General features: G+C 37.7%; 1 protein-coding gene across 3 annotated transcripts in view; it reads right to left on the bottom strand.

Annotated features, from left to right (window-relative positions):
* Positions 1 to 707: 707 nt before the first annotated feature.
* MIPOL1 (mirror-image polydactyly 1) overlaps positions 708 to 27488 on the bottom strand; it is a 187698-nt gene continuing 160917 nt past the window's right edge. For all 3 annotated transcript variants that reach the window (XM_039385819.1, XM_039385820.1, XM_027726816.2), the window contains 2 exons: positions 26305 to 26535; positions 708 to 6305 (listed from right to left, as the gene is read on the bottom strand). In XM_039385819.1, the coding sequence (XP_039241753.1) occupies positions 6239 to 6305; positions 26305 to 26535 (298 nt within the window). In that variant the 3' untranslated portion in view covers positions 708 to 6238. The remainder of the gene's footprint in view (positions 6306 to 26304; positions 26536 to 27488) is intronic.

Raw genomic sequence — 27488 nt, 5'->3', positions numbered from 1 at the left:
AGACCTTTGGCCCAAGGTCACCATGGAGAGAACATGCCAAACTGCCCCTGATGACAACTTCTCAGAAAGGAGTGTGACCCTTTGCAGCTGGTGACTGGCTGGGCAACATGCCAAAGCACGAGCACAATTGTAAAGGTGCACTCCAACACTTGCTGAACAGGGGTTCTTGCATGTTTTAAACAAAATGGGGTGATTTCAATCTATACATTCTCAATATTTTAAGTTTCAATACAAGTTTCAGGTTAAAACTTGAAAGAAAATAAAAGTGATGGGGTTCTTTTGGTTGCTGATTTTTTTTTTAATTAGACTAAACATTCCTCTTGCCCATCCTTTCTTCCAAGGGAAGGAAAAGAAAAACAACTCCGGTCAAAGACTGCTTTTCCTTTTCCTCAAGCTATTCCATTTCATCAGTTCAGTACACCTTTTCAACCTGTTTTCTTTACTGCCTGTCTTGCAATACTTACTCATCACAGTACATAGTATAAGATCAAAGCACTGCAGGATTTGGCCCCACTATTCCTGTATTCCATTAATTTTACAATCAAATCTTGGCTACCAAGGTGAAGTCCGAAATTCTAAAAACACTTCTGGCTTTGTATTTCTGATGTTTAGCCGAATAGAGTTACCAGGTACATGTTACCTTAAAATGGATTGTTAAAGACAATATTTTACAATTAACAATAAAAAACCACACTCCAAACCCAAACTCCTGTTGCAGACCATTTTAATAAAGGGATTATAAAATACAAAAGAGAGAGAGACAGGTAACCTGAGATGCAATTTTGGAATGCAAACTTTTAGTTCAAATGTGCAAACTTGAACTTAACAAATGTTTAAAATATTTGAGTTTGTCAAATGGTGCCAAAATAAACCCTGTCTTTTCTAAAGACTATATATTTAGCTAGGCACTGGCAATGTAAATCTTTCAACCATTTCAAGTATTTGTTTAAAAGCCTCACAGAACACGTGGGCTCCCAACAAAACTGAAGAATGAAATGTTTAGAACACTGAAGCTCAACAGCTGACTTATAATCAACCTAATATACGAACACTACTTCGATTTTTTGAACTTGTGAATACATTTTATTTACCGATGCATGAGAAGAACAAACAGAGAAAGTCCACTTCTGCAGACCTGATGCGAAATGGTAGAGTGACAAGAGTCAGTACATGTAATGCTGCGATCACAGCAAGCGCAGTATCAGAGAAACTGCCCGTCGGTGCTTTCATGTGCCTCACAGTTTATTCTTGCGTGGGAGAAAAATATTCTGCGGTATAAATTAAAAAGAAAAAACCAAAACAAACCTAACAGCCTTAATATGCAATTATTCTAAATGAAGGAAATAAAGGCACAGAGAAATCCTATCTAAATAGTTAGGAGTTCATTTGTATATATAGATTAAAGATGGTAAGAATATACGTAGAGTCAGTCTTGTAAAATGTCCAGTGATTTGGAATAAATAAACAAATAAATGTGCTATGACAACATATTGACATCACTAAACTATTTTGATAGGATGACTTATTTATAAAAACAGTTTTAATATTCCCTTACATTAATGATTAACTAATGAATTTTACTTTGTTGTGAATATATTTGAAGAGGAATCAAACTGACTTCAGTTACAGGACTCCACTAACAAGACTGAGCTGCCTCTGAACTTTCAAATATCAGCAGTTTTCCCAACAGTAATACAGAAGACCATGCCACTAGTTTTGGGCTGTGGGCTGAATGAAAAATAGTACTAAAAGACTAAAGGTCCACCATTCTTTTCTGTTAAAGTTGATTTGTCACAATATTGTTAATTAGTGAGGGCTTAGAGAAGGCTTACTAGGAATATAATTACAGTGCAGAAAAGCATTAATAATGCTCTTATCCCAAGCCAACATGATGCTATTTACATATTTTACCCTGGCATATACCAGAAATGGCTCCCAATGCATAACGTGCTGCAGGATCATCAAGAGAAAGACACAAAATCTCACAGGGGAAGGATGTTTCTGAGTATCTCAGTGCTCTTCAAGATAGCAGGGACCCTAATTTGGCCAGTAATTACAACCGTCACCATAAGCATCACCTTGGTGAGCCACCTTTCATCATGAACTGTTGTTCCATTGGGAGGCAAATGAATTGGTACTCCTCGTACGTAATTGGATACCATCTCATCCTGCTCTGATATATTAGGACAGAAGTGACAATTGCATTTGTCTGCTGTATAAGGGCAGGCTTCTTTTCACTTTCAGAGCTCTGCAGAGACATCAATCTGTTCTCAATGAATAAATCATACACTAAAAGCCAATTAACCCATGTTATCATTATCGCCTATTTCTACTCACCAGAGCAGAATTCCGACCCTTGTTACACTGAAGGGCAAAAGTCAGACTGGGCTCAACAGGGCCAGAAGTTCAGCCGAGGGCACTAAAGGCTGGGCCTCCATTACCAGACCTGTGTGACTTTTGCTGTTCAGTTCAGTGGGTGAAGAAGCTGAAGTGTTTTGACATTAGCCACAGAGATGCTTTTGCAAACTCCCTGGAGGAGCGCAGGAGCCTCTTCAGGGGCTGCATACTGTTAATGACAGTCACTAAGGAATTTGCCAAAGACCACACACCAGGTTGTTAGCAAGGAAGAGTGAGAACCCAACTGTTTCTGAACCGTCACCTCTCAGCACAGTAAATTTCCCAAGGTCCTTTTCAAAGAAGACAAACATTTCCAGCTGAATTTTAAAGATCAACACCTGATTTAATTATGATTCAAATACATTTGAATACATTTTGTCATTTATGACAAAACACCCTAACTAAAATGCTCACTTAATTTCAGGTGGCTTTGTAGAAAACATAAGTCAGAGTAGGGAACTATTTTTTCACCTTAGGTACAATGTGTCAAAAGGAAAATTATGAAGCAACTATCACTTAAGTATTACCCGGACCCAGATCTATCTGGCATCATGCCTGCTGGATGGCTTTTGCCTGGCTAATCCTACTTTTCCAAACAACAGGCTGGAGGTCAAACAGTCTGGCTGTATGAAGTCTGCTCTCATGAGATTTTTCACCTGGAGGCAGAAATACTTGGGGAAGGTGACAAGGAACTTAGCACATTCATGCATGGAGAACAAGCCCTGATTTAGTAAACTTGCATTTTCAAAGCAGCAAACATCTTCCTCATCAAAGCTGCCGAAGAGTAAGAGGGAAGATCTTCAAATTGAAAAATAAGTAGTTCAAAGTTAGATTAAAACAATGGGTAAGAATAAATGTATCATTTTTACAGTGAAGGAGAAGTTACCTCAAGTTACAGGGATCTTTGTCCCAGAACCCATGTTCAACTTCACTAAGAAACCACCTTGAAGAGGCGGTAATTTGGAGATGGTAGTATTTCATATCACCATATGGAGATGCTGATGATACTATGGTACTGTGAGTATTAAAGAGAAGTTGTGAGAAGAGATGGAAGAGGAGCTCATGGTCACCAGGGAATGCACGCTAAAACAATAGGTGACATTCAACATCCATAAATGCGAAATTATGCATTCAGAAAACAGTTCTGTCTTCATACACCTTATGATGAACTCACAGCTGAATGTTACAACTGAGGAATGAGATCTAAAGTTATTATTACTATAGAAATATTAATACCAATAAATAATCTGTCATAAAGTAAATCCAATGCTAAAAATGATTACAAATAGCATAGAGAATAAAACAGACAACATACTCATGGCAACAACCAGTCACTTTTTGTCCATATCTTGAATACCAGGCATAAATCTTGTTGTATCTCAGTGAAAACACTGCAGAGCTGGAAAAAATAGATTAGCATGACAAGGCCAAATAAAAACATGAGACGTCTCCTTTATAAGAGACTAAGGTTTCTCTCTGGAAAAGAAAAGCAGGGGGGAAATGATGCCAAATATGTCAAATCACAAGGAATATGGAAATAATATGAACAGGGAATGGTTACTCACCATTTCTCTCATACAAGAACTAGGTGATAGCAAATGAATACAGCTGATTCATAACTAAGAAAAGGAAATATTTCTCTACTCAATGCATCATTAACTGCATAAGACCTTGTGACAGAAACAAGTAGATACTAAAAATTTAAATGGAATCAAAAACAGGTCATGAAAAAATGCTGCTAAATACAAAGACACCATCTCTGCCTTAGAAAGCCCCTAAATAACAAATTGCTGGGAGACCAGCTGGGAGAATGGTCACCAGCGCTAGCCTGACTTTATACCCTTTCCTAGGCATCTTCTATTTGTTATGGCCAAAGGCAGTCTTTGAGCTTTGGTCTAGAACAGTATGGTAGTCCTTACATTTTTATCTTAATTCCTTCCTCACTACTTCCTTAGAGCAGAAATGGTTCAACGGCACTGACAGGTCAGGAGATCTTGTCATTCACTTAGTGCATCAAAGCTCAATGAAGACAGTAGGACAAAGAGCAGTTGAATCACCCAAAGTGCTGAGCAGCAGCACAAGCACAAGGGTGATGGTGAAGGAATTGGAACTGGGGGGGGGGTGGGGAGGGTGGCAGTCCTCTGGTCTGGAAGCATTAAGCTTTCTTCCCATTGAATAGGTGCGGGGGAGAGGCTCCAGACTCACTAGCTATCTTAGGGTTGACCAAAGGTCAGAAAGGAGAATTTCAGAAGCTTCTAGAAGTGACTTGGGTAAATTTGGCTTGGAGGGATGCTACTTATCTCCCTGCAAGTGGTTAAGTTTGGTCAGCTGAAACTAGGGGAGCTTAGGTCTGCAGATGAGGAAGGTTTAACATTGCTTAATTGCTTGAAAGAAAAAACCAGACATTAAAATGTCTCTCTCTCTACTCAAAATTAAAAATGTCTCTCTCTCTCCTCAAAATTAAAATTTCATTTTCTCCAGCTGAACTGCACTATTAAAACAAGCAAGCATTAAGACAGAAGGCCATGTAACAACATTAAACACAAAGCAAAGCAGGCAAGTGGAAACCTTAGGAGCTACATCCACCTCGCCTGAGCTGGCTGGTTCTGGGAGTATCTTAAAGCCCATCTAGCTCCTGAGATTCATTACTGAATTTGGGGTGCTTGGAGATTACAGTTGCCTTCTTGAGCAGGTTTATATGAGTGCTGACCTGACTGTTCATACAGGGAGATGGATGGGTCACAAATATAACTCTAGGTCCAACTCTCCTGTATCTCTAAGGTCTAAAATGTCTGTCTACCCCAATTTTTACTCTTCGGCCCTCAAATTTCCCCCTCCCTGTAAGATTCTATCTTTCAGCCTTTGAGTTAAATCCTAGGGCAGTTTGTGAGTAAACAAAAGCAGAGGGTTGGCAGTTTGGCCTGAAACCCAACCCAGATGGTAGTCCTGCACTGTAGAGCAACCAGAGGTCTATAAGAAGCAGGCAAAAAGTCTTGTAGGAAAGGGGTGAGAAAAGATGAACACTGAAAAGGAGATTTTTGAATCCAAAAGGTGCTTTCTGAATATCTGAGAGCTTTTCCTCATAGGAAAGGACAAAGGAGTGACTGAAAACAATATAGGAAACTTCCTCCACTCTCTGAGATACTGTATGTCACAAGGCTTTCATGTTGCAATTTATTAAGATGCATCTGTAGTGAAACCTAACTGTAAATTTCTTTTTTAATGTACACTGAAAATACCATGTACTAGCATAAGCTATTCAACTGTTCTATAAAGCTATACATTTATCCTGCCCTTTGATGTAGCCACAGTTACTAGCTGCAATTCAATGGGCTATGAGTAAGGAGGAAAAAATATCCAGTATAGTAGCCAGAGATATTCCTTGAATGCCAAACTACTTTATCAATTAATATATTTAACATACAAATACTGGACTGTTTGCAGTCTCATAAATAAGAAGGAATTTAAATTTTGAAACTCCTTTGCAGGATTTTGAACCTGAAGCATTTAAAAAATTGATCAAGCTGTGCCTTGAAGCAGACTATACTGAGAGGACAGATTGTTCGAATAAGCATCTACATCATTTTTCACAGTACACAGTGCCACAATGCACTTGCTTAAAAACAAATACATGTTTGCAATGAAACATTTCAACAAATCACAAAACTCAGCAGCAAAGTAGTTAAACATTTATGATTTGATTTTATCTCAGCTTGGAATGTCGCTGGAGTGTCCCACTTCTAACAACTGTTTGCTAAGTTAAGGCTTTAGTGTTTACACAGTGCTGAATGAAGCAGCCTGGTCACCAGATGTGAATGCTTCCTTAGACTACAGCTTTCAATCAGATCACGGTCCTAATGGTCCCTGCTCCAACCTTCTTCCTCAGGACGTCCACCAGCCTTTCCAACCTGAGAGGGGGCAGGGAAGAGGGAGAGGAGAGAAAAAAAAAGGAAACTAATGTTAGGAATGTTCTGGCTGAAAGAGACAGTGTTTGCACTGAACCAAGCTGTCCTGGTGGTGGTCATGCTCGGAAACAAAGCACTACTGTAAAAGACAGACACTAAGGGAAAATGCAGACAACTTACAGAAAACTTTTTAACCCTACAACCCAACCCATCTGCAGTCAGTGAAATATATCAGCTCACTCTTCTTTTGTAGTATATGTAATATCTGAGGTCCCCATAAGGCATTAATACAAAACTCTGTGCAGTAATCCTGCAGGACATATACACGTTGGTGTAAGCAGGACAATCAATTTTTGCACTTTTTAAAATATGAGTGGTCCATGGTTCTTGTTAAATGTAAGCTTAACCGTTGTTTCCTCTTAAAAAAATATCTTGCCTATTATCCAACAGATACTTCTATTGTTCAGTTTATAAATTTATGTCTAAAACCCCATGGAGTTTATGTCAAAAACCTTTTCAAAATACTCAACAAGACAAGTTTCTGAGGATGTGGAAGATGATATTTTGAAGGTGGCCTGGATGACTCTTGTGTCAACACAACTACAGAAAAACTAACTGTCTAAGTAGGACAGAAAGATGCCTAATTCTGCCTTAGTTTTAAGGCACAGGCTATAAGCATGTTCAGAATCTCACCAGCCTAATTTCTTCTTTCCTTTTGTTAAAGTATGTAGGTAAATGCAAAGGACTAAATTTGTTCAGTATTTTCCATCTCCATGTGTTTATCTCCAGCACTCCAGTAATCAATCATTCAATCTATTTCTTCAATTTGTCTGTATTTTATGGAATCCTTCAGTGAAAGCTCTCTGACAAATAAACTATCTATATAAAGGTAGATTCTGTGTGTAGCAGAACACTTTTAGAACCACGTCCAGATTATCATACACACAACTTCCATAATAGATAAATAGACTTGCAGCTTCAAATAGCTGTATTCACTGGTACAAAGTTGAGCACTTTATCTGAAAAGACAATTTTGTTTTCTTTTTTTTATATATATATATATATGATACAACATGAGAAATGCAGATAGGAAATAAAAATAGCACAGCTTTATCAAAATTGCAAAATCCATTTTATCTCATGGATGCATTAGTAACTTCAGTGCAGGTAAACTGGTTAACATGGATTTATTGCCACAAGTCATGACTAATGCTCTTGGTACGTATTGAAACACTCTTGTTTTCCAGGAACCACCAAGCACGATGAAGCTACACCTTTCATTGTACTCACCAGGTGACTTAATTCCTGAAATGAGATTAAGCATTCACCACCCAAATGTAATCATGAGACACCAGGAAACGTATGTGGAAAGTTCAGCTACTTCTAGCTGTTCTACAGGGACTCTAAGGAAGTGAAAGCACAGGTGAAAAACTACTGCTTACATACTCCTCTCCCTTCAGTTTTCCAATAGTTGCTTTTCCTTCTTAACCAACTAATGCATTTTTCCTGGTTTTGTAACATACATTTACTGCTCTTCTTTGTCTTTATGGAAGCAGCACCCAGACAGCCATAACTCAGTGCAATCAGTCCATGCAAGTATAGAGTCAGAGATTTCACAAGTTATTCTCTCCTGAAAGTTTTCTCACAGAATCAGTGTTTTCTGAGTTCTAAGGGTTTTAACTCAGTTACTGACAGGTCACAGTTTCCTCAGCCTTCCCTTGTTGGGAAATTTCCCTGTTGAATTAGTTGTCAGTCTATGTGCAAGTTCAGAAAGTAATGGCAGATTAGTCTTCTCTTTTAATAGCATGTATATTCAGAAGCATGGCAGCTTTCTCGGACACTTTATTGCTGTAGGTCTCACACTAGCACCCTATCTAATGTGCTTCAGAGACATAAAGCACTGGAGAAACATTTCAAAGTGTTTGGACCAACAGAAGGTTTAGGCTGCAAACTTTTTCTGGGAGACAGCATAAAAATAGTAAAATTTGAGATCATGGCTTATTTAGATCACTGTTCAGTTAAAAAGAAATACTTAAAAAGAAATACTGTGTGGCTTATACAAGGGAGGGTGGATATGACTTCAGTAATTGAGGCTCCTTTTGGGGAGACACACGTCATTGCCTAGATAACTGTCCTATGATTGAGTTTGGATGTGCACCACTCTGTGACCAAGCAATGGCACTACACACCAGAGCAGAATAAGTTAGTGAAGAGCTGCCCATGTTTGAAGAGAAATATCACTGGGATGAAAGTAGCTGTCTTCTGTTTAACCTTGAAACTGTCAGGCTTCATTGAAAATAATGAGGCTTAACAATCATAGCTTCTGCTTTTCAAATGAATGATGACTGAAATCATCAAAATGAGGTATTCCTCACCAAACACACACCATGCAGGGCTTATTTGCCTTTTGTTTCAGTCATGTGTGGATTTTCAAATGTATTTATTTTCTATTAGAAGGGGAAAAAAAGCAACAGTGGATTAAGATACTGTGCCTTTCAAAGAGATTTAAAGAATAACATAAAAAAGAAACTGTAACAGCTATTTATAAGGTAACAGAGGGCAAAATTTACCCCTACACAGATACAAGACCCAATATACCACTGAAATCCCAGTTAAGCCTACAAAATAATGCCATGGGCTGAATGAGTGGCTAATAACTCTTGATACAAGCCTCAGGGGGCTTTTTGGAATGATAATCCTGGACTCCTTGTTCACCAAGAGCCCAAGTCTGCCATCCCAACTCACACTAAGCAACATTTTTCTTTGTGAGAAATAAAAGGCTGCTAAAAAGGCTGTTTGTGCCAATGAGGTGCTACCTGCAAGGGGTGAGGGTGGCAGAGTCACCCCTTGTCGATAAGGCTTTGTGTCCAGCCCAGTGGGATGCTGCAGGCAGCTCCCTCTGGAGACTGAGCATTTTAATCTGTGGAAAACTGCAGTAATAATCTCATACCTCAAGATCAAAGATAACTTAAATATCGAAACAGAAGAATGGAAGGTGCTGGGAACTAGTCTCAGTGTTTGCAGAGTTTTATTCAAAATATGGAAGACTGACCTGAAGAAAGCAACTTCTGTTACTTTGTACCACTGTGATACAACTGCCACCATAATTTCACCACATTTTACTTAACTGAAAGCAGTACTGACTGTGTTTGTTTGTATTCTAAGACAAAGAATTAACAAATTTGTGTTTTTGCTTGTGAAGAGTCCTCACGGTATAAATTAAATTGTGCAATAGGACACTTTCTCCTGAGATGTAAGCAAGGACACTCACTGAATTTGCATCTCATGAAGCAACCAAACAAGTAATTCAAGAAGGAGCTATATTTTAGATCAGACAGAAGAATGATATGGTGGGTGGGCCACTTTGTTGCAGTGTTGAGGGTCCAAATGTGCAAGGACAGACACTCACCTTTAGGAATGTTTATAAAAGCCTCTTAAGGGATCACTCTCCATTCTCACAGTTTTCAATTTCTTGCTTAGAAATTTTGGAAAATCACAGTAGGTGACCATTATTTTTTGTCACTCCAATACTTCTAGAAAATCTGTCCCTTAACAAATAAACTCTCTTAACAAAAGCTACTTCAGCATTCTCTATATGATTACTGTGAGTACAAAGTAACAAATAAAATACAGGAAAGAAACCATGGATTCAGATGCATAGATACAATTTTGGTGTTATTTACACTGATTTGCACATATCCGAAGTAAAAAAGTCCTGTGCCTTTCAGGATAGATGGAATTTGCATCCATGAGAAGCACAAAGATGAGGGCTAGAAATAATCTTTATCTACACTAACTACTTCTGTAATGCTCATCTTAGTGCTTCTATGAAATGGAAAAATAAAATAAAACAAAACCCAGAAACTAAGAAAGGGACATCTGGTCCATCATTGTTTTTAAGTTAGCAAGAGACGCAATGCTGTGAAGTCTTGAATTTCTGTGGCTTAATGCTTCCTCTATACAAATTTAGAATTAAGCAGTTGAATCTGTGTTCTAATACAGAAATAAAAGGGGCTTGCTGCTATGATATTACTGATTTAATCATGTACTTTTAAATGTGTTGCTAAGCTTTAAGAAGATCCTCATCCTACTTAAATAGGAACATTGGTAGATGTGTCTTCACCAAGACAAATTCTCAACCGTTTTCAACTCCTCTTCTAGTTATTTCAAATTATGTTCCCTTATCACCTATGCACACAGCTGACAATGTCTGCATGGAGCATATGTTGTTGTATGGAGTGTTCTTACAGAGCTCCTGAATTGCTTGACAATGTGCTCTGATATTAAGCAAAGCCTTACAAAACTTTACTCCAGTGAGTAAAAACAATTTTGGTTTTACAATCAGTTCTCATAAACCAGACTTAAAATCCTAAATGATAGAGAAGTTTGTTCCAGGAGCTCAGAAACTGAACATATAAGTGCAGATGTTACCTACTGATCTCTACTGCTGACTCTTATGCACATTTTTGGCTTGCTCTCCTCTTCCACATATTCTACTGAAGAAGTCTAGCTCTAAACTGTTGTTTGGGATCAGTAAAAACTCTGCAACTGTGTAAATCCACACAGATTGGTACATCCTTCCACACTGCTCCATCTCTGGCCAAAGGAACTCAGCCCAAAGGACAGCAGCGGCTGTTATCCACAAGTTTTGAATATGACAGAGTTATACAGTCACAGAGTGATCTTCCACATAATCATGCCCCAGAAACAGACAAAATGGATACCCAGCTGACAGAAAAGGGCATCCCTCAAGTAGCCTGTGTCCTATCTGCAAAGCAATACATAGACTAGCTGAAAACAATAGTTTCTACCTGCAAATGGATGAGTTAAGCGACAAAAACAAAACCATTCTGGATTTCGAAATGCTATATAAAGGCTTATAAACCTAAACTATAACCCTCGGTTATCTTTCCAGTAGATAAGATTAGGCTCAGGCTACCAAGATGGCCTTACTTGCATGATTTCTGGCTTTTTGCAGAATGTGTTTTGCTAACAAAAATTTTCCCTTCCCTTCCCTTCCCTTCTTCCAATTTTCCACTTGGATAAACTTCATAAAATCTTAAATGGAGTACTTGTTTTCAGGTGTTTTCTGTCAATTCAAGGAAACAAATCACATAGAGAATAGAGGTGCTGGTCTTGCTCAGAAACCAGTCATTTGGATAAGATCATTGACTCAAGAGGCTGGAGGAAACTGGTTCAGCTCTATTTTCTGCATGAGGGAACCGGACCCCAGCTGCTTCCCTCTGAAGGGAGTAGCACTGTGCTAATGCTGGGTGCTGGGGTGTCTTGTTCTCAGTTTCAAAATTTGAGGCTGCTCCAACTGAACAAAACACTTAAGTGTTTACTGGATGGAAGCCTGGAATTAAGGGTATGACCTTGTAGTGTATGACCTATCTACCATGCTACACAGGCATTGCCCTCCTACCTCTGGGTGGTTCAGTGAATTTTGAATTATTCCTATTCCTCAATTCAGGTACTATTTTTGTCACCTCAAAAGCCTGCCTTTTGAACTATAACTTTTTATCAACTCACTAAAAAATGTTGTCCATTGCATTTAATGGTGATGTACCAGTATGTAACAATTCCTTCATAAATGGTCATAGTGATAAAGAATACATGTGGTTCTGATGCACCAGGCTGCCTCTCTCTTCTTAACAAAGTTCCCTTCGCATCCTTTGGATCAGAGACTGGGTGTCTTTCTAAATGACACGCTGGAGTTCAGTGATGGTTTTTAACCTGATGCAGGCATTGATGAATAAAATTTGGTGCCCTCTGTCTGTCAGGTGTCTGGACTGACTGGTATTAATCATCCTTTCTGGTCTTAAAACACAAGTCTTAGAGACTGACACAGGGTTGAACTGACTCACTACAGGCACTGCCACCAATTCCTGCCTGCACAACACTGTTTGTAATGTCACTCCAAAAAGTATCTTCCATTAAACTTGTAGGCCTTAGTTTGGCAGGGCAAACCATTCTGTCTCTGAAAAGCACTGTCATCAAACAAACATTCCTACCAAATCCCTTTCAGCGTCTTCTCAACCCAAAAGAGTAATTCTGTATATGATTAAACTTAGAAGCAAATACAGCCAGTTGGGTTTCTGACAGCAGCGATATTTCAAAATAAACCTGGCTTACACAGGCCTTGGCTAAAATATTAAGCTTTTATCTGTGGTCCACAATAACTAATCTTGTCAAACTGTTTGTTCTCTACCTTCTGTTTGGAAGATTATGAGCTAGCTCACCAATACTATTCACCTTGTGCCATCACTAACAGTAGGAAAAGTGAGCAGTAAACACAGTTGGTCTATTTTGACAGCATTTCACCCTACTTTGCATTGATGTAGGTTGTTACACAGGATAATGCAAAATCAGGACTTTGCTTCTGTGCTGGATTTAATGCCACCTTGCGAAAGGTATCACTCCTTTGCTTTCAAATGCTTTCTCAGGACAGCATGTGCTGATTGCCAAAAATAAATGATCTTGTGAGAAAGAAAAATGAACCCTGAAACAACTACACTGCATTTCAGTACATTGAAATCTACAACATGCTTATCACACAAACCAGGCTCCTACTATTGGATGGACCATTCACATCTGAGCATGTGGCTGATATTAAAGTTAAAAAATTAACAATAGCTGAAAGAGAGGATATATTGGCATATTTAAAGCCAAATGATATTCATCAGATTATTTAATCAGATCACAGAATTTTCCCTAACTACTTCAGCTTGAATCCAACAGTTTATATGGCAATTTTATGCGACATTTACTACTTGCAATTGTGCTAGAAAAACCTTTTCTATGCATCCTTGCATAAGCTTGAATTACTTTTAGCACTGATAAGTACTGTTTCCACACACTTGGTATCACAGCTGGTCTCTTTTTTAGGAGAAATCTTGACATTGAAGCCTACTCCTTACAGTGGACTCCTTACATTTCCATGAAGTTTGTGCTGATATGAATAGGCAAGGGTTTCTTGGATTTTCTTGCCAAATACTTCCTGGAAGTCTGTGTCATCTGCTTAGGAAAAACTAGCAGTTTTACCTTATGCTAATATATCTTCCCCACAGAAAGTATTCTGCCATAGCATTTATTCATTTGAAGAGGGAAAAATATTAATTCCTAACAACTCCCTAAGAACATTAGTCCTGCCCTTTGGCAATGATTTTTGGTATCATTAGAGTGCCATGAATCACAGGCAAGCTTATTTTGGCTCTGAACTATATCTCACCTCCTTCTCGAGAGCAATACAATCTCAGAAAAGCAAATACTCTTTGCTTTGAGTGCTCAGAACATGGAGTGATGGTCAAACTTTTAAGTAAAGCTTTTAAAAGGCAGACATCAGGTCTATTTTGCATTATGTGTATTATGTGGCAAAACAACATACAGAGAAGTGAAATGATTGGTGAAGCTCAATCAACCAAGAACACTGAAAAGTCCCACACATTTAATTTTATGTATAGGTAGTCTTGATCTGACCTGGGTTCCTCATGTGCACCAACATAATAATAATAAAATAGTATTCTGCTGAATCAGAGCCTAAAATTGCTGGATAGAGAGCCCTTCTCTCTCAGCTTCTCAATCTGTGTTCTGAACCATGTCAACTGGCAACAGTTCACCAGTTTTCTTATTCTATATCCAACTGAGGTGTATTTCAGGATATGAAAAAAGGACCTACTTTATATAGGAATTTGGTTTGTTCTAAATCCATCTTCAGGAATATTTAAAAGCAATTGCAAAAATTGATTATCAAAAACAAACAGCATTTCAATATGTTTAAAACAACAGGATTCAGGATGCAGGATGAGCAGATTAATATACATTTACAGATCTGCAGAGGATGGGGTTATTAAGAGACTAAACTTTAGAAACACTACTCTGAAACCATCACATTACACCTTTCTGCGTGTTTCAAACAAGCCTTCCTATTAAGGCCAAGTCTGAACCTCTCAGTTGCCTATTCCAAGGCAGTCCCACCTCTTTTGGATATGTTCTGGTCAAGTCCGGTTTACAGTGGGTTTGTACAATTGCAAATACTGATGTACTGCGGTGCTGGTTTTGGCTGGGGTAAAGCTCATTTTCTTCACAGTGGCTGGTAAGGGGCTGTGTTTTGGATTTGTGCTGAACACAGGGTTGACAACATAGAGATGTTTTTGTTATTGCTGAGCAGTGCTTACACAGAGCCAAGGCCTTTTCTGCTTTTCATACTGCCACGCTGGCAAGGAGGCTGGGGGTGCATGGGAAGCTGGGAGGAGACACAGCTGGGACAGGTGACCCAGACTGAGCAGAGGGATATTCCATACCATATGACATCATGCTCAGTATATAAAGTGGGGGGAAGAAGGAGGAAAGGGGTGGTATTCGCAGTGATGTTGTTTGTCATCCCAAGTAACTGATTTGTGTGATGGGGCCCTGCTCTCCTGGACATGGTTGAACAGCTGCCTGCAGGTGAATGAATTCCTTGTTTTGTTTTGCTTGCATGTGCAGATTTTGCTTTTCTGTATTAACACGTCTTTATCTGAACCCATGAGTATTCTATCTTTTACCCTTCCAATCACACTAGTGGGGAAGTGAGCAAGTGGCCGTGTGGGGCTTGGCTGCTGGTTGGGTTAAACTACTACAACTACTCAGGCTATTTCCCAAGTACATCCCATCAAAGCACAGCTTTGGCAGACTCCATATCATAAACAAAAACGTGAGATTTTTTCTTGATTCCACATATATTTTACAAACTTGATGCAGACTTGCTAGCTCTGGGCAGCTCTCAATTAGGTTCCACCTTCCTGAGGTGGTTCCACCTCATGACCAAAAGCAATCTGGAGCTTGTGGAGAGAAAATCCCTTCCTATAAACCATTATCAAATCCCTACACTTCACACTGAAAATAAGAGACTTTACATAGGTTTGATGTATTTTATCATCAATGTTATATTGCCCAAGCTGGAACAACTTCCATATCACTGAGAGGACAAGTAACAATGGAAACGGGTTTGGATGTAAAAGCAAAGCATTTAAATAAGTTCCTACTTGTGGTAAGTCCTTCATAATGGACTCTGATAGCTGAATTCCCCACCACTCCAGTGGTTTGAGGGCAACTCACGCTTGCGTCATACTTCTGAAAAGTATTTCTAGAAAAAATAAGAGCAGTCTTCCCTCAAAAACTAACAAAAATCCATGGACAAAATATCCTCTCCTCCTCTTAGTGTTTGCAATATACTACAGATAGATGTCATCAGCATGAAGCTTGTCTATTATGGTGATGGTGCAACAGGCCCTTATGCAGTGATAAAAACAGAAAAGATGCCTAACTGCACATTTACACAAAAAAAAAGGGTTTCTAAAATATCAGTTGAGACTTAACACCACAGACCAAATTTTCTTCTACACATTTGTGGTGCTCCTTAAAACACTTAATGGGCTTTTTAATGTATTATCAGCCATTTAAGGCCATTAGGGTAAAAAAAGCCTTTCCACTTCTAAGCTTCAGTAACCTCTCTCCAGTAGCTGCTGGACAGACTGTCTCCAATCGTCTTCTGCACCATTCTAGCAACACAATTCACATGAGTTTTTTTTTCACTGGCCTTCTGGACCTATTTTGCTCCATGATGCTGCCATCCAACTGGAAATGAGCTTCTCCTGCTCCTGGGAGGTGAGTGAATTCCCAACCAAGACTGACTCAGGAGAGAAGTGGACCTTCAAATATTTTTGAGGACAGCTTTAATTCTTCTGAACTGGTGAGCTTGCATACTCAGGCCTTGGTGGCAATTCTGCCAGGTGGTGACATGAATTAGACTGATTTTAGGAGAAAAACCTTTTAATTTCTGTTGATGAAAACATAAAAACATGGCTTTACATAAAGACTCAAAAAATTCTTCAAAAGCATAGAGTAAAATCTCTATGTGAAAGTGTAAGAGTAAAAAGTGAAATGTCTTTTGAGTGCATGACTTAGATATGCCTTTTATCTGATGTGCATCTGTTACATCCCTCAAGTAATTTATGATTATTTTATCAAAGACTGAGGTGATAGAAATGGATATATTATGAGCCACAGAATAAAGTGCTAAATAAAACAATTTTGTTATACACATCTCCAATACCTGCAGTGTCTTTCATTCAAAGGCTGGATTCTGATACCTTCTATGGGCAAGAATTCCATGATCTGAAGCTGAAATGATAAAATTTGGTCACAAAGATTTATGCCTTCCTACAGCTTAGTGTTTAGATCTATATCCTTATACCCACGTGACAGCAACTTGCCAATAAAACAGCAGTGGCAACGATGAGGTTAAAGCTGTTGTTAGCTCTCATAAAGAGAGTTGATGCTGCACTTCTACAAAATCTTCTTAAAAAATTAACTTTATAGAAAAATCTAACTATTAATTAATGACTCAGTGTTAGATTAGAAACATGAACTGCAATTTTTTCCTCAGACAACTAGCCCCTGCTTTAGCAAAGGTATACTTAATTTTAAGCACTGGAAAAATTTGAATGATTTCAAGTTTGCTTAAAATTAAATACCTGACTGGCCTAGTCAGTTATTTCTATTTGTTGTTGTAAAGAACTGACCCAGCAATTCTCTGAAATGTTATACGTAATTCAGAAGCTTCAGAAAGTCTGGGCTTTCTTTTTGAGCTTCTGCACATACTTTTACAGTATTCAATGTTTTGCATATGTTAAGAAACAGTATGAGTATTAACAGAAAGAACCGCAAATTTATTTTTATTCCTTCAGCCAAGCCACAAATAAATGACTCTTGCAAACAAACCAAATACTATTTAGTAACGGCAATGTAAATGCCATGGACTTATTTTATTTGGATATAAAATATTAAAGTAAATGAGTATTTTCTGTGACACTCGTTTTATCGTCTTGGAAAAAGAAAGCAAGTCTGAGAAAAAGTTTTCCTGCTGTTCTTCAAGGAGCACTCAATCTGCTGTTCAAAGTTATTTAATAATTTGTCATAGAATGGTTAACTATAAGCTTACAAATACCGTGTCAGTATGCTTCTTCCTATTAGGCAAACAACTTCAAAATCTAATTTGTTTGTGTTATTGGTCTTACTAAATATTAGTCTTTGCAAGTTTGGTTTACACCATTGAAGTTAACTATGCCAACATTCTGATTTTGTTCTGAAGTATTCCACAACAAGCTGATATTATACAATACAAGGCCAAGAGCTAGCTGATCCAGTTTACTGAGTATACTTAGTGTATTTTGCTACTGATAAATCAATAAAACCATGTTGTAATCTACAAACTTCCACCTCTGTGAAGCGGCTATAAGTAAACTGTAAATGAACACACAGGTCAAAAACTGGATGCTGTGATTATGTTGACTCTGAAAACATTTGACTTTCATAGAATACATTTTAGTGTTTGAGAGAATAAAGTTTCAGCACTGCTTTTATTTTCATGAAAGGCTGAGATAATAAATATTCAAATGACAATAAATATTTGTGTTTATGTTGTAACTACCCACATTTTAAGAAAACAATATCTGCACTGCAACCCCCAATTTACAGAGGTTAAGTAAAAGTAAACCATAGCTACAAAAAGAAAATAAATACTCGACTTAGACTGTATGTGCAGTTTTGCATTCTTCATCCATGTGAAACTCCCTGCAGCCAATGGATATCTTGGCTGTGCAAGGAATGCACAAAAGGCATACTTGACATTCCCTTTAGTTGGGATTTCTTGTTTTAATTCTGTTAAGTGCACCACTGAACATAATCCTGGCATTGATCATAAACTGTTGGATACTACAGGTCTCATTATAATTTATGACACCCAAAATATCCATGAGAAGGATATGCCATAATCTCCTCTGGCAATATCCCACATTATAACTGTATGAGACTTTCGGTAGTGATACTGCAACCTGTGTTATTAAGGGCCATCTTCAAATGAAAAGAAGATGTCAAAAGATACTGTGAATTATTCATACTACGAAGGGGCTCAGCTGCAGCAATTCTGAACATCACCAAGGTCATCTTTCAGGGCTCTGGTATAGTGAACAGGATCTGCAGCTCCACATGTGCTCTGGACTGACACACTCCTCCTCCAGACTGCACAGAGAGTACTATAGCACAATAGGATGGGATTTGCAACAAGTAGTTTAAGGAGAGAGGTGGTCTAAACTAGTCAAATAGGGCTGTTTTCCTTCTTTCTTTTTTCTTTTCTTTTTTTTTTTTTTTAAATCTCATTCCATTGTTTTAAGTATCCTGTTTTAAGCTGTTTTAAGCTGCCAGAAGGCTCAAGATACCTTCTCTAAAATTAACGCGAGGCCACTAGTGTTTTTTAAGGTGAAAAGATAATAGCAGTGCTACCAGTCCTCCTTTTCAAAACAATTATAAAAAATAATACTATCAGATATGGTATTCAGCCAAGCTAAGGAAAACTTGGTTTTAACCCACATCTGCCACTTCTCAGGAGAGCAGTACACTCCAAGGCTGAAGAGACTTTTGTACTTTTCTTTCTAATGCCATGAATTTCTACAAAAAAACCATATGAAATGCTATTAGACCCGAAGATGTGATTCTACGGGTGGTGATCAAGGATGCCCACTTGGAAAATGGGAGATGGATGTTCCGATACTAGCTCTGTATTTATATTCAAGAGGCACTGGATAAAACTGAGAAAAAACCCTAAAGCTAAGTCTTGCTTCTCAGAGGTGAGTAGCCTACTTGCTCCTCTCTGATCTAAGACACTGGCACTATTTTCTGCTGTGTGGTACTACTTCAAGGTAAGGAATGGAGAGGATCCAGATCAAACCTGTGTGGCTGTAACACCCCTCTGAGGTACAGGAGATCTGAACCAGGATCTCCACAGATGGAGAAGGAAATTAAGATCCATTCTGTCACAGCCTGGAGGAGAATCCCTGCTCTCAAAAAACTTAGAAAAGTAGGGCTGGGGCAGGGGCACATGCCAAGCCAGCTTTTGAAAGAAATATCTGAGTTCACACTGCTCTGTATGAATCTCAGTGAAACCAATGTGCATTACTCTGACTCGGCACGTGCTTCTCCATTTGGTTCTTCAAGGAAACCAGGTAGAAAATACAAAAAAGACAGTTGCTTTATAACTTTTTCAGTTGGAAGTTTTCTGCTTATGCTGATGCAAGTCCTGTCTCCTTTGGGTTGGGAAGTTATCAGTATTAGTGGTACTGAGTTATCAGGCATTCCCTCCATCACAGCCTGCAAATTTGACCTGGACTGTAACATGAAGTATGCAATTCAAGAAGTGGAAGTGAAGTGTCATTCAATAAAAGTAATATAATTCAATGCAGAAAGTACATTTCATTACAGCTTTCCAAAAGTTATATATTTCCTTTTGTACTGCATGAATAATACGTTAGCCTTACCAAGGGAAACAATATCTGCCCAGTGATACAGAAATGCAGTATAACTTCAACAGTCCAGAGAATATGCCAATGATGACTGAATTTGTTCAGCTCACCTTAGATTCAAATACTAGTTCAATATTTTACTTCCTCCAGACCCAGAAAATTGATTTCTATCTATATGCTGAATTTCTCTAAGGTTGAACATAACCTTACTGGCTTATACAATTCTTTTATTACAACAAACAGGTATCTCTACAAGACTAATTCATCATTTCACCATGCGTATTAGTGCAGTCTGAGGGGAACTTTTCTGAGAGGAATCACTAGCATTAGTGCAGAATTCTAAGTATTTAAATAAATTCTGACCCTACTACATATTGCTTTCAGTTAGATCACATATGACTTTTTTCACACATTTCAGTCAGTCTTAATTCGTCACTGACTAAAGCAGACTACTTCCAGCCTATTGCCTCTAAATCCAGTACATTCACAGTGTCTGTTACTGCTACTCTAATTAATGGTAACATTTTCATATATGATATGAAGCGATGGTTACTAAATTTTGTATTTTGGACTTTCCCATGTTCCTATTCATGTCTTGCATGCCAAATAAATTTGCATCAGCTCTGCAGAATTCTTCAGGGTATGTGGTAGTTTTGCGTGTCTGGGAATCTTCCATCTGGCTAGTGTGGGTTTCCTAAACACCATAAAACCCTGCCTGTGGAGACTGTGTATCTCTTATGGGCCCCATGGAGCTTATAATCTGCTTTTAATCATTGTATGAGGCAGCCAACACATCAGTCCTCATCAGGCAGTTTTTTCCATGTTGAATCTCCTTTAATGAGTTTTGATCCAATTTTAAAGTCCAGAACCATTGCTAATTTGCTTAGTATCTTAGACTGTTACAAAAGTTGTCTTCCTTGGCTCCCCATTTCCTTCCATATGAACTCTGATAACCATTGACTTCTGTGGACTGCTGTAGCAAGTAACAGATTCTTAGCACCTTGCCATCACTTGCTTGTCTTTTGAATGTACCCACCAGCATCTGTTTCTCAGTAAACTACAGGCCATATCCTTGGACAAATGAATGCAACGTAGTGTGACAGAGCAAAGTCAGTGTGCTGCAACCAAGAAACTAGCTCTATATCTACATTCTTCAGCAAGAACTTACTTTACATTTCAAAAGGCCAGCACCAGTTAAATTATTCCCCATATGATATTAAAAGATAACCAACTATTCAGACTCAGCAGAATTTCACAGCAGCAAGCAGGACAGTGGTTTTCACTAAAATCAAAATCACTTTTGACATGTGCCAAATTATTTACTGACATAAATTAGTAAAATTATTAATTTCTATCATGTTGTACTCCTAGAATTCAGTATTTAATGTTTTGATCTGACATTTACTGGAATACAGTTCTGTAAGTAAAAAAATAGGAAAGTCTCAACATCTAAATATAAAATCTTAATAAAGTAAGAAATCAAATAGTATTTATTGTTTTGAAAGGAGAAAATAAAAGAAAGCTCTCTCAAATTTAAACTGAGTTCTCTTAACATTTGGCGGTTCCTTCAAAACAAACAGCTTTAAGTCTCAGTGAATGTACAACTTGTTTCTTTTGTTCAGTGCTTCTGCCTGCAATTTCTAATTAACTAGCTTCCATTCTTTTCTACAACAAGAGACTGAACGCAAACAAGCTACAATGTATACGTCAACTAAATATATGTAGGTATGATTTTAAAAGGGAGATAACTAGTTAACAACATTTGCATGTTGCAAAAAGGCTCAGTTAGTATAATTCAGAAATCTTGCTTTTAGCCTTTTCCCTGCATAGCTGTCCTGTACTGAATACAATCTGAACACTAAAGATATCATGTTTGCAGTTAAAAATCTCTAGAGACTTTAGACCCACACATAAAGATACTTATTTCACTCTTTTCTGAGACACTGACCTGTATCCTCATTTAAAAATGAACACCACATCTTTATGTTATTAAATCTTTATTTTGATCTATTAGTATTCACCAAAGTGCCATTTTATACAACCCCTCACTGAATAGGCAAGGCTGGAGGTAACCATCTGCAGCTTTAGAGTCTGCGTTTGAATTGATGAAAAGAGCTTTGTGTTTTCATTGCCAAGTTTGATTCTTCCAGTCATTAGACATTCCCCTCAGATCGCATCAATGAAGCGGACTCTCTTACACCCATGTGTTAAATTCTCTTCCCCTCATGGTTTCCTTTACCAGCTATACTCCAGAAAGACTACTGGGTCTTAGCCACATTCTTCTCACAGCTGTGTTAAAAAAAAGCATCAGAGCTTCTTCCCAAAATCCATATGTGTATCTGGTCAGTCCCCTGTCGAAGGGTCATCTCACATTGTGGTGTGATTATTCAAATATTCATTCTTGTTCTTGAACTGCACTGCTCAGATCATTCTGGGAAAGATTAGACCCTCCAGCCAGCACTGAGGAACGTCCTGGATGTTGATGTGAAACATACACAACTCCCGTACTTGGAAGGCAGATTAGTTTGACTTGCAGAAGAGGGGGACACTAGCTACTTAATAAATGCTTGCTTCTTATTTCCTTCAATTTTTTTTGCATTCTTTTCAACTGTGTCAACTGCTTATAAGAACTGTTTGCTTCTGTTTTGTCATCGATCAACTTAATTATCAGCATCAGCTAAGAAACTAAGTGAACAACAACAAAAGCAGAGAAAGTATGTTCAGAAATGCTAGAGGGAAATTCAGGACTAAAAAAAAAGAAAAAAAGAAGGGTGTGTTCTAGTCACAGTAAAAGTTAGATGGTCAAAAAATCAAAGCATAAGGAGTAAAGCAAATGTTATTAAATCTAGAATTGCATTTATGACAGATAATAATTTCCTTTGATAAAACTGTTTATTCAGTAGACCACTTAGTTTTCCTTTATCCAAATCTGTAACTTTCCTGACTTCCCCTTTAGAAAAAAAAAAATCAAAAGATATCTTTAATATCAGTTAAGGACAAGTGAAGCAATAACTTCTAGTTTACATCACTTTCATATTTGCTTTATTCAGAATCAGAGCTACCTTGACAAAATACACAAGCAGCATGCCTCTCACCATTTATGCTTATTTTCATACCTGTATATTTTAGCACTGCACTGTTACTTTGTGGATTTTGTTTATTTTTAGAGGATTACACAGAAATTCTACCCACTCACCCTCCTCTGCCATCTTACACAGCTATACGAATGTGCGCGTGCATCTGTGCTCACATGCAGAGTCGTGCTTTACTGAGCCAGAATCATTAAATTATGACAAAAAAATAGAAGCCCTCAATAGACAAATTGCATTAAAATTCACTCCAGTAACAAAGCTGTTGCAGAAAAATAGAACGTTTCCTGGAAAAACCACATCAAAAGTGGCCTCAACCTTTACTGATAATTGGCTAATATTGATTTGGTATTACATTATAACCTTCTCTGATCTCACTGACATCAGCAGCCACTCCACAATCCCAGAGGTTCCAGCCGGAAGGACAGTTTTAAAACGCTTTGCTTCCTCTGCTGGCAGAGGTATTAATTAATTCAGAGGCTCTCCCAGCCACCTTCTCCAGGTCAGCCCCATTTCCCTGCTGTGGCTGCACCAGCTGGCTCCTGGTTTTTCAGGCAGGACAAACTTGCACTATACCAACACTCCTGGAGAATTCTGTGCTGCTGTCCTAAATCTTTGTTTGTAACCATGAATTAGAAACATTAATTAAATATAGAAAATTATACTAATAGTCATTCTACAGAGTATTGGTTAAAAATATTATCATGCAGATCATCATAATTTTCTATTGAATAAATATGTACTGTGTTACGTGTGCACTTATTTACATAGACCGTAGTTAAGATACGTACTTGCTTTATAAACTAAATAGCGCTCTTTTAAGTCTAATGTGTATCTTGATAATGTTTCAAAATCAAAATAGATTCAAACAAATGCAGCTAAATCTGCGTGGTCACTTTCTGAGCATCAACACTTTCTGTCTCACACTATCACCCCTGTTAGGACAGTGAATTATCTTCACAGCAAGAGCACACAGTCTCAATTTATATCTCACACTGCTGTGAGCCAATGTGAGATGTTCACCCTACTTCAGTATAAACAGATTTTTACTATGTCCAAGTTCACTATAAGCAGATTCCAATATATCCCCCTTCTGGTTCACAGCTGCTGTTCCACGTGGGACAGGATCCAGAAATTTTTTAGATGCCTTTTGTCCTGACAGAAAACACAGGACCACTATTCTGACTTGGATCTCACATTTAGAAAGCAACAATTGTCAGGGGATACACAAATGGCTGACATGAAGGCAACGCCATGGAGAAATTACATCTCTGTTTCAAGCTCTACATATCATGCTGAATGCAAACGGTGAATTTTTTAAGAACATTAAAAAATATTTTAGTGTTGCCAGAGAACAGATTAGCAAAGGTATAGTGAACAGCAGTGAATTACATTGTATGAAGATACAAAGTACATCTTTTTTCAGCATTATTTTAATTATTCCAATTACATGCTTCCTTAATGAAGGTCATAATTATTTTCCTCTCCTGATTTTTAACTGTTGCTATTTTACTGAATAATATTGAGAAACTAGTTTATATAACTGATAAAACTACTTCCCTCATATGTCAGAATTCAATTTTAGTTGCGCATTTAAAAGAAGTCAAGAAAACAGATATTTCAGAACTCTCTTTAGACTATGAATTGTAGTGTCACATTTTAAACTACATTAAACATCCTTGTAAGGCAGTGCTAATAATTAATACTGCTGTAATTAATACCAATTCTACCCATTGGCAGGTTTATAAATTGTCAGTTCCTTTTTGAAATGTAGAACATCCTACATTTCTGAAATAAAATGCTAAGCTAACAAATGAGTTCCTGCCTAATTGCCAAACAGTGATTTGTATGAAGCAGTTTTGGTTACAAAGAAATTGGGAATTCTCAGCCCGGTTTCCCTGCTGATGAGTACGAACTGTCTGTGTAGCTCTCCCAGAGGTGTCAGAGGAATCTCTATAGTGTCACACAAGGGTTCTTAGCTCAAAGTAAACACACTTTCCACAAACTCAGCTGCTTAATCTGTTTGCAGGTTGAATTATAAGATGGGGGTGGATGACTCTGGGTGCTGGGAAGACGCACAGAGCATTTCCACAGTTTCTTGGCAAAAAGGGCATGCTATTGTCATCAAAAGACTTCAACCAATTGTTTAATTTTGCTATAGGCTCAGTTGTCTGATCTTAGCAATGATGAAAACTAACCAAAATTTTCCCAAGTAGTTTAGCCTGTTAAATTACATAAATACTTTTCACTATAGAAGTGCATCACCACTACTTTAATTCAGTTTGTGGCTGCACTTCTACTCTAGCCACCCTGGGTACACAGGATTAAACAAGACTGTTTCACTGTTTCACTAAAAAAAAAAAAAAAGGTAATGAAAACCCAACCTCCATCTAAATATCTGAGGCTAGTAAATGTTTAAAAATAAAATTACATGTAACAACTTAAAACAAGGTACAGAAAGGTTCAATCAATATTCTCTTTACCATGCTTTAAATTATTTTTCATAGGTTTATTTTTATCAAGCTCACACCTGTTGAAGTCTCAAATATATCTAAGTGCTCAGAATAAAGACCTGAATGATTATTAAACTGCCACTGGAAGTTTTAAAGAGGTGATTGAAAATATACATTTTCACATGTAACTATCTTAACTATATTTTATGCAGTTACAAATATATGAAAAATATAGGAATACTTTTTTTTTTAAATAGAACTCAGCACGAATTTTTTTAAAATAGGAAAAACTCTTGTTAAGTCCTTGCAATATATTAAAAACCAATTTCTGGGTACTCTGTAAATATGTTGCAGACATTAAAGTTGAAGATAAATATAGACAGGACAATTTGCATCAATTCAGCATCAACCACTTTGGAAGAGTAAGAGAGGGGTGTTTTGCAGCTGCCGAATGTAAAGCAGAGATGAGAAGTGCCAGACTGGCAAGAGGCTCTGCCTACACATTTGCCCATGTCCCAGCACTGAGTCTTTGAAAGGCTTATGTGCTCGTAATAACAAATGTGACAAAAAGTACTTCAGTAGACATGAACTTCAGGTTTTGGAGTTCAGTAAACTTTTAACAGGGAATCTTATAGTGGGAAAGAGAGTTCACTAACTCAGAGATTTCCTGTGGCTCTCAGTGAGATTTTGAACCACCTCTAAACCACCTCATCGGCCCTTACTACAGCACGAAACCTGATAGATGTGTAACAGACAAAATAATGAGAACCTTAATATTCTACTGTGCAATTATAAAGGCAAATACTCTGTTGCCATAGGATTGCCACAGGGCAAAAAGACAGTGAAAACCATCCATAGGAGATGGAAAGACTTTGTGCCTTGCACATGCAGAAAACAATTTCCATAACAGTACAGAGAGGCACACTGACTTGCCTAATAATGCAAAACTGCTAAAATGATCAGCTTCACATTGAGTAGGTAATGAGCTGACAAAGAAGGAATAATTTTAAAGAATGTTTTCTAAGTTCTGCCACACTTTCAGTTATAAATAAAATACTAAAAGAAATAACATTTCATTTGGTTTTCAATTTCAATTTTTGTTGGAATGCAAGTGACTTACTTTTGAACTTTTTCATTGGCCTCCCGCAAAGCTTCCAGGGTTTTCTGGAGCTTCATCTCTGTGTCCTTTTGCTCTGACCGCGTTTGCTGCAGCTGAGCTGCCAGATCTTCAATCTGGTGATAAGTTAGGGTCACAACATCCTCCCTGCCGTGCAGTCCAGCTTCAGAAGTACTGAAAGCACAGGTAGGCTGATTCTTCAGGCTCGTTCCTTCAGACAAAGACTTGTATAAGCTGGGAAAGCAAAATCATACACATTACTAAGTTTCAGTCTAAGGCTGAGTTTAATTAATACTTTTAATATTGCCATATATGGACTCACATGCACTACTAGCAAAACAAGTTTTATTTCAGAAGTGACTGAGAACAAAAAGAACAATCCATTTCCAGAAGTATTCTAGGAGTACATAACAACCACCAGAATTTCAAAAAAATAAAAAAACCTATTCAGCAAAAACTTAAAAGACAGTATTTTTCAGCTGTAGCATCTTGCTGATCACCTTTGAGCTGCAGCAAAAAGTTGTTAGTGTGATTTACATTACGTTGAATTAATCACTGTAGGTTACTGATGTGTTATTAATTCATGTTACACAGAACTCGCTTTTAGCAAGCAGCAGACTCAACAGCTACAGGGAGTTTATTTGCAAAATGAGATTTCTTGATATAATGAAAGGAATAAAAAAATACAATGAAAAAATGAAAATAAATAAATCAGCAAGATTACTTAGAAATATGAATGATTTGCACACACTAACCAATTCTAAAGATCTTTGTTCAATACTTTTTGTGAGAGGAAATGTAAAATATTCCTTGATTCTGGTTTGAATAAGCTAGTAACACTTGTATTAAAATATTCCGTGTCTTAAATAGCCTCTCTGTAGTAGACAGAGAAAGATGATCTGTCAGGGTTGTATCAGGGGATATTTCAATATCTACAGTGTCCTCCACCGTAATTTCTTGCAAGTTCCTTTCTGACCCACTGTATTGGCTTCACTCAGGCATGTTTGTCATCTATTTCACGCTGTAGTGCCATGGACGTATATTCAACTCACTCAGTTTTATCCATGAATTTGAGATATTTTCATAGAGATTCCAAATTACAGAGCACAAACCAAATACTCTTTCATTGCACAAAACAGAATACATTATTAAATGCTTTGTATTTGTGTGCCAGAAAGTTCTGGGCA

This window comes from Pipra filicauda, unplaced genomic scaffold (genome assembly GCF_003945595.2).
Source record: "Pipra filicauda isolate LSUMZ 115617 unplaced genomic scaffold, ASM394559v2 scaffold438_size560415_pilon, whole genome shotgun sequence".
Lineage (NCBI taxonomy): Eukaryota > Metazoa > Chordata > Aves > Passeriformes > Pipridae > Pipra > Pipra filicauda.
This window is presented reverse-complemented; position numbering and strand designations above follow the sequence as displayed.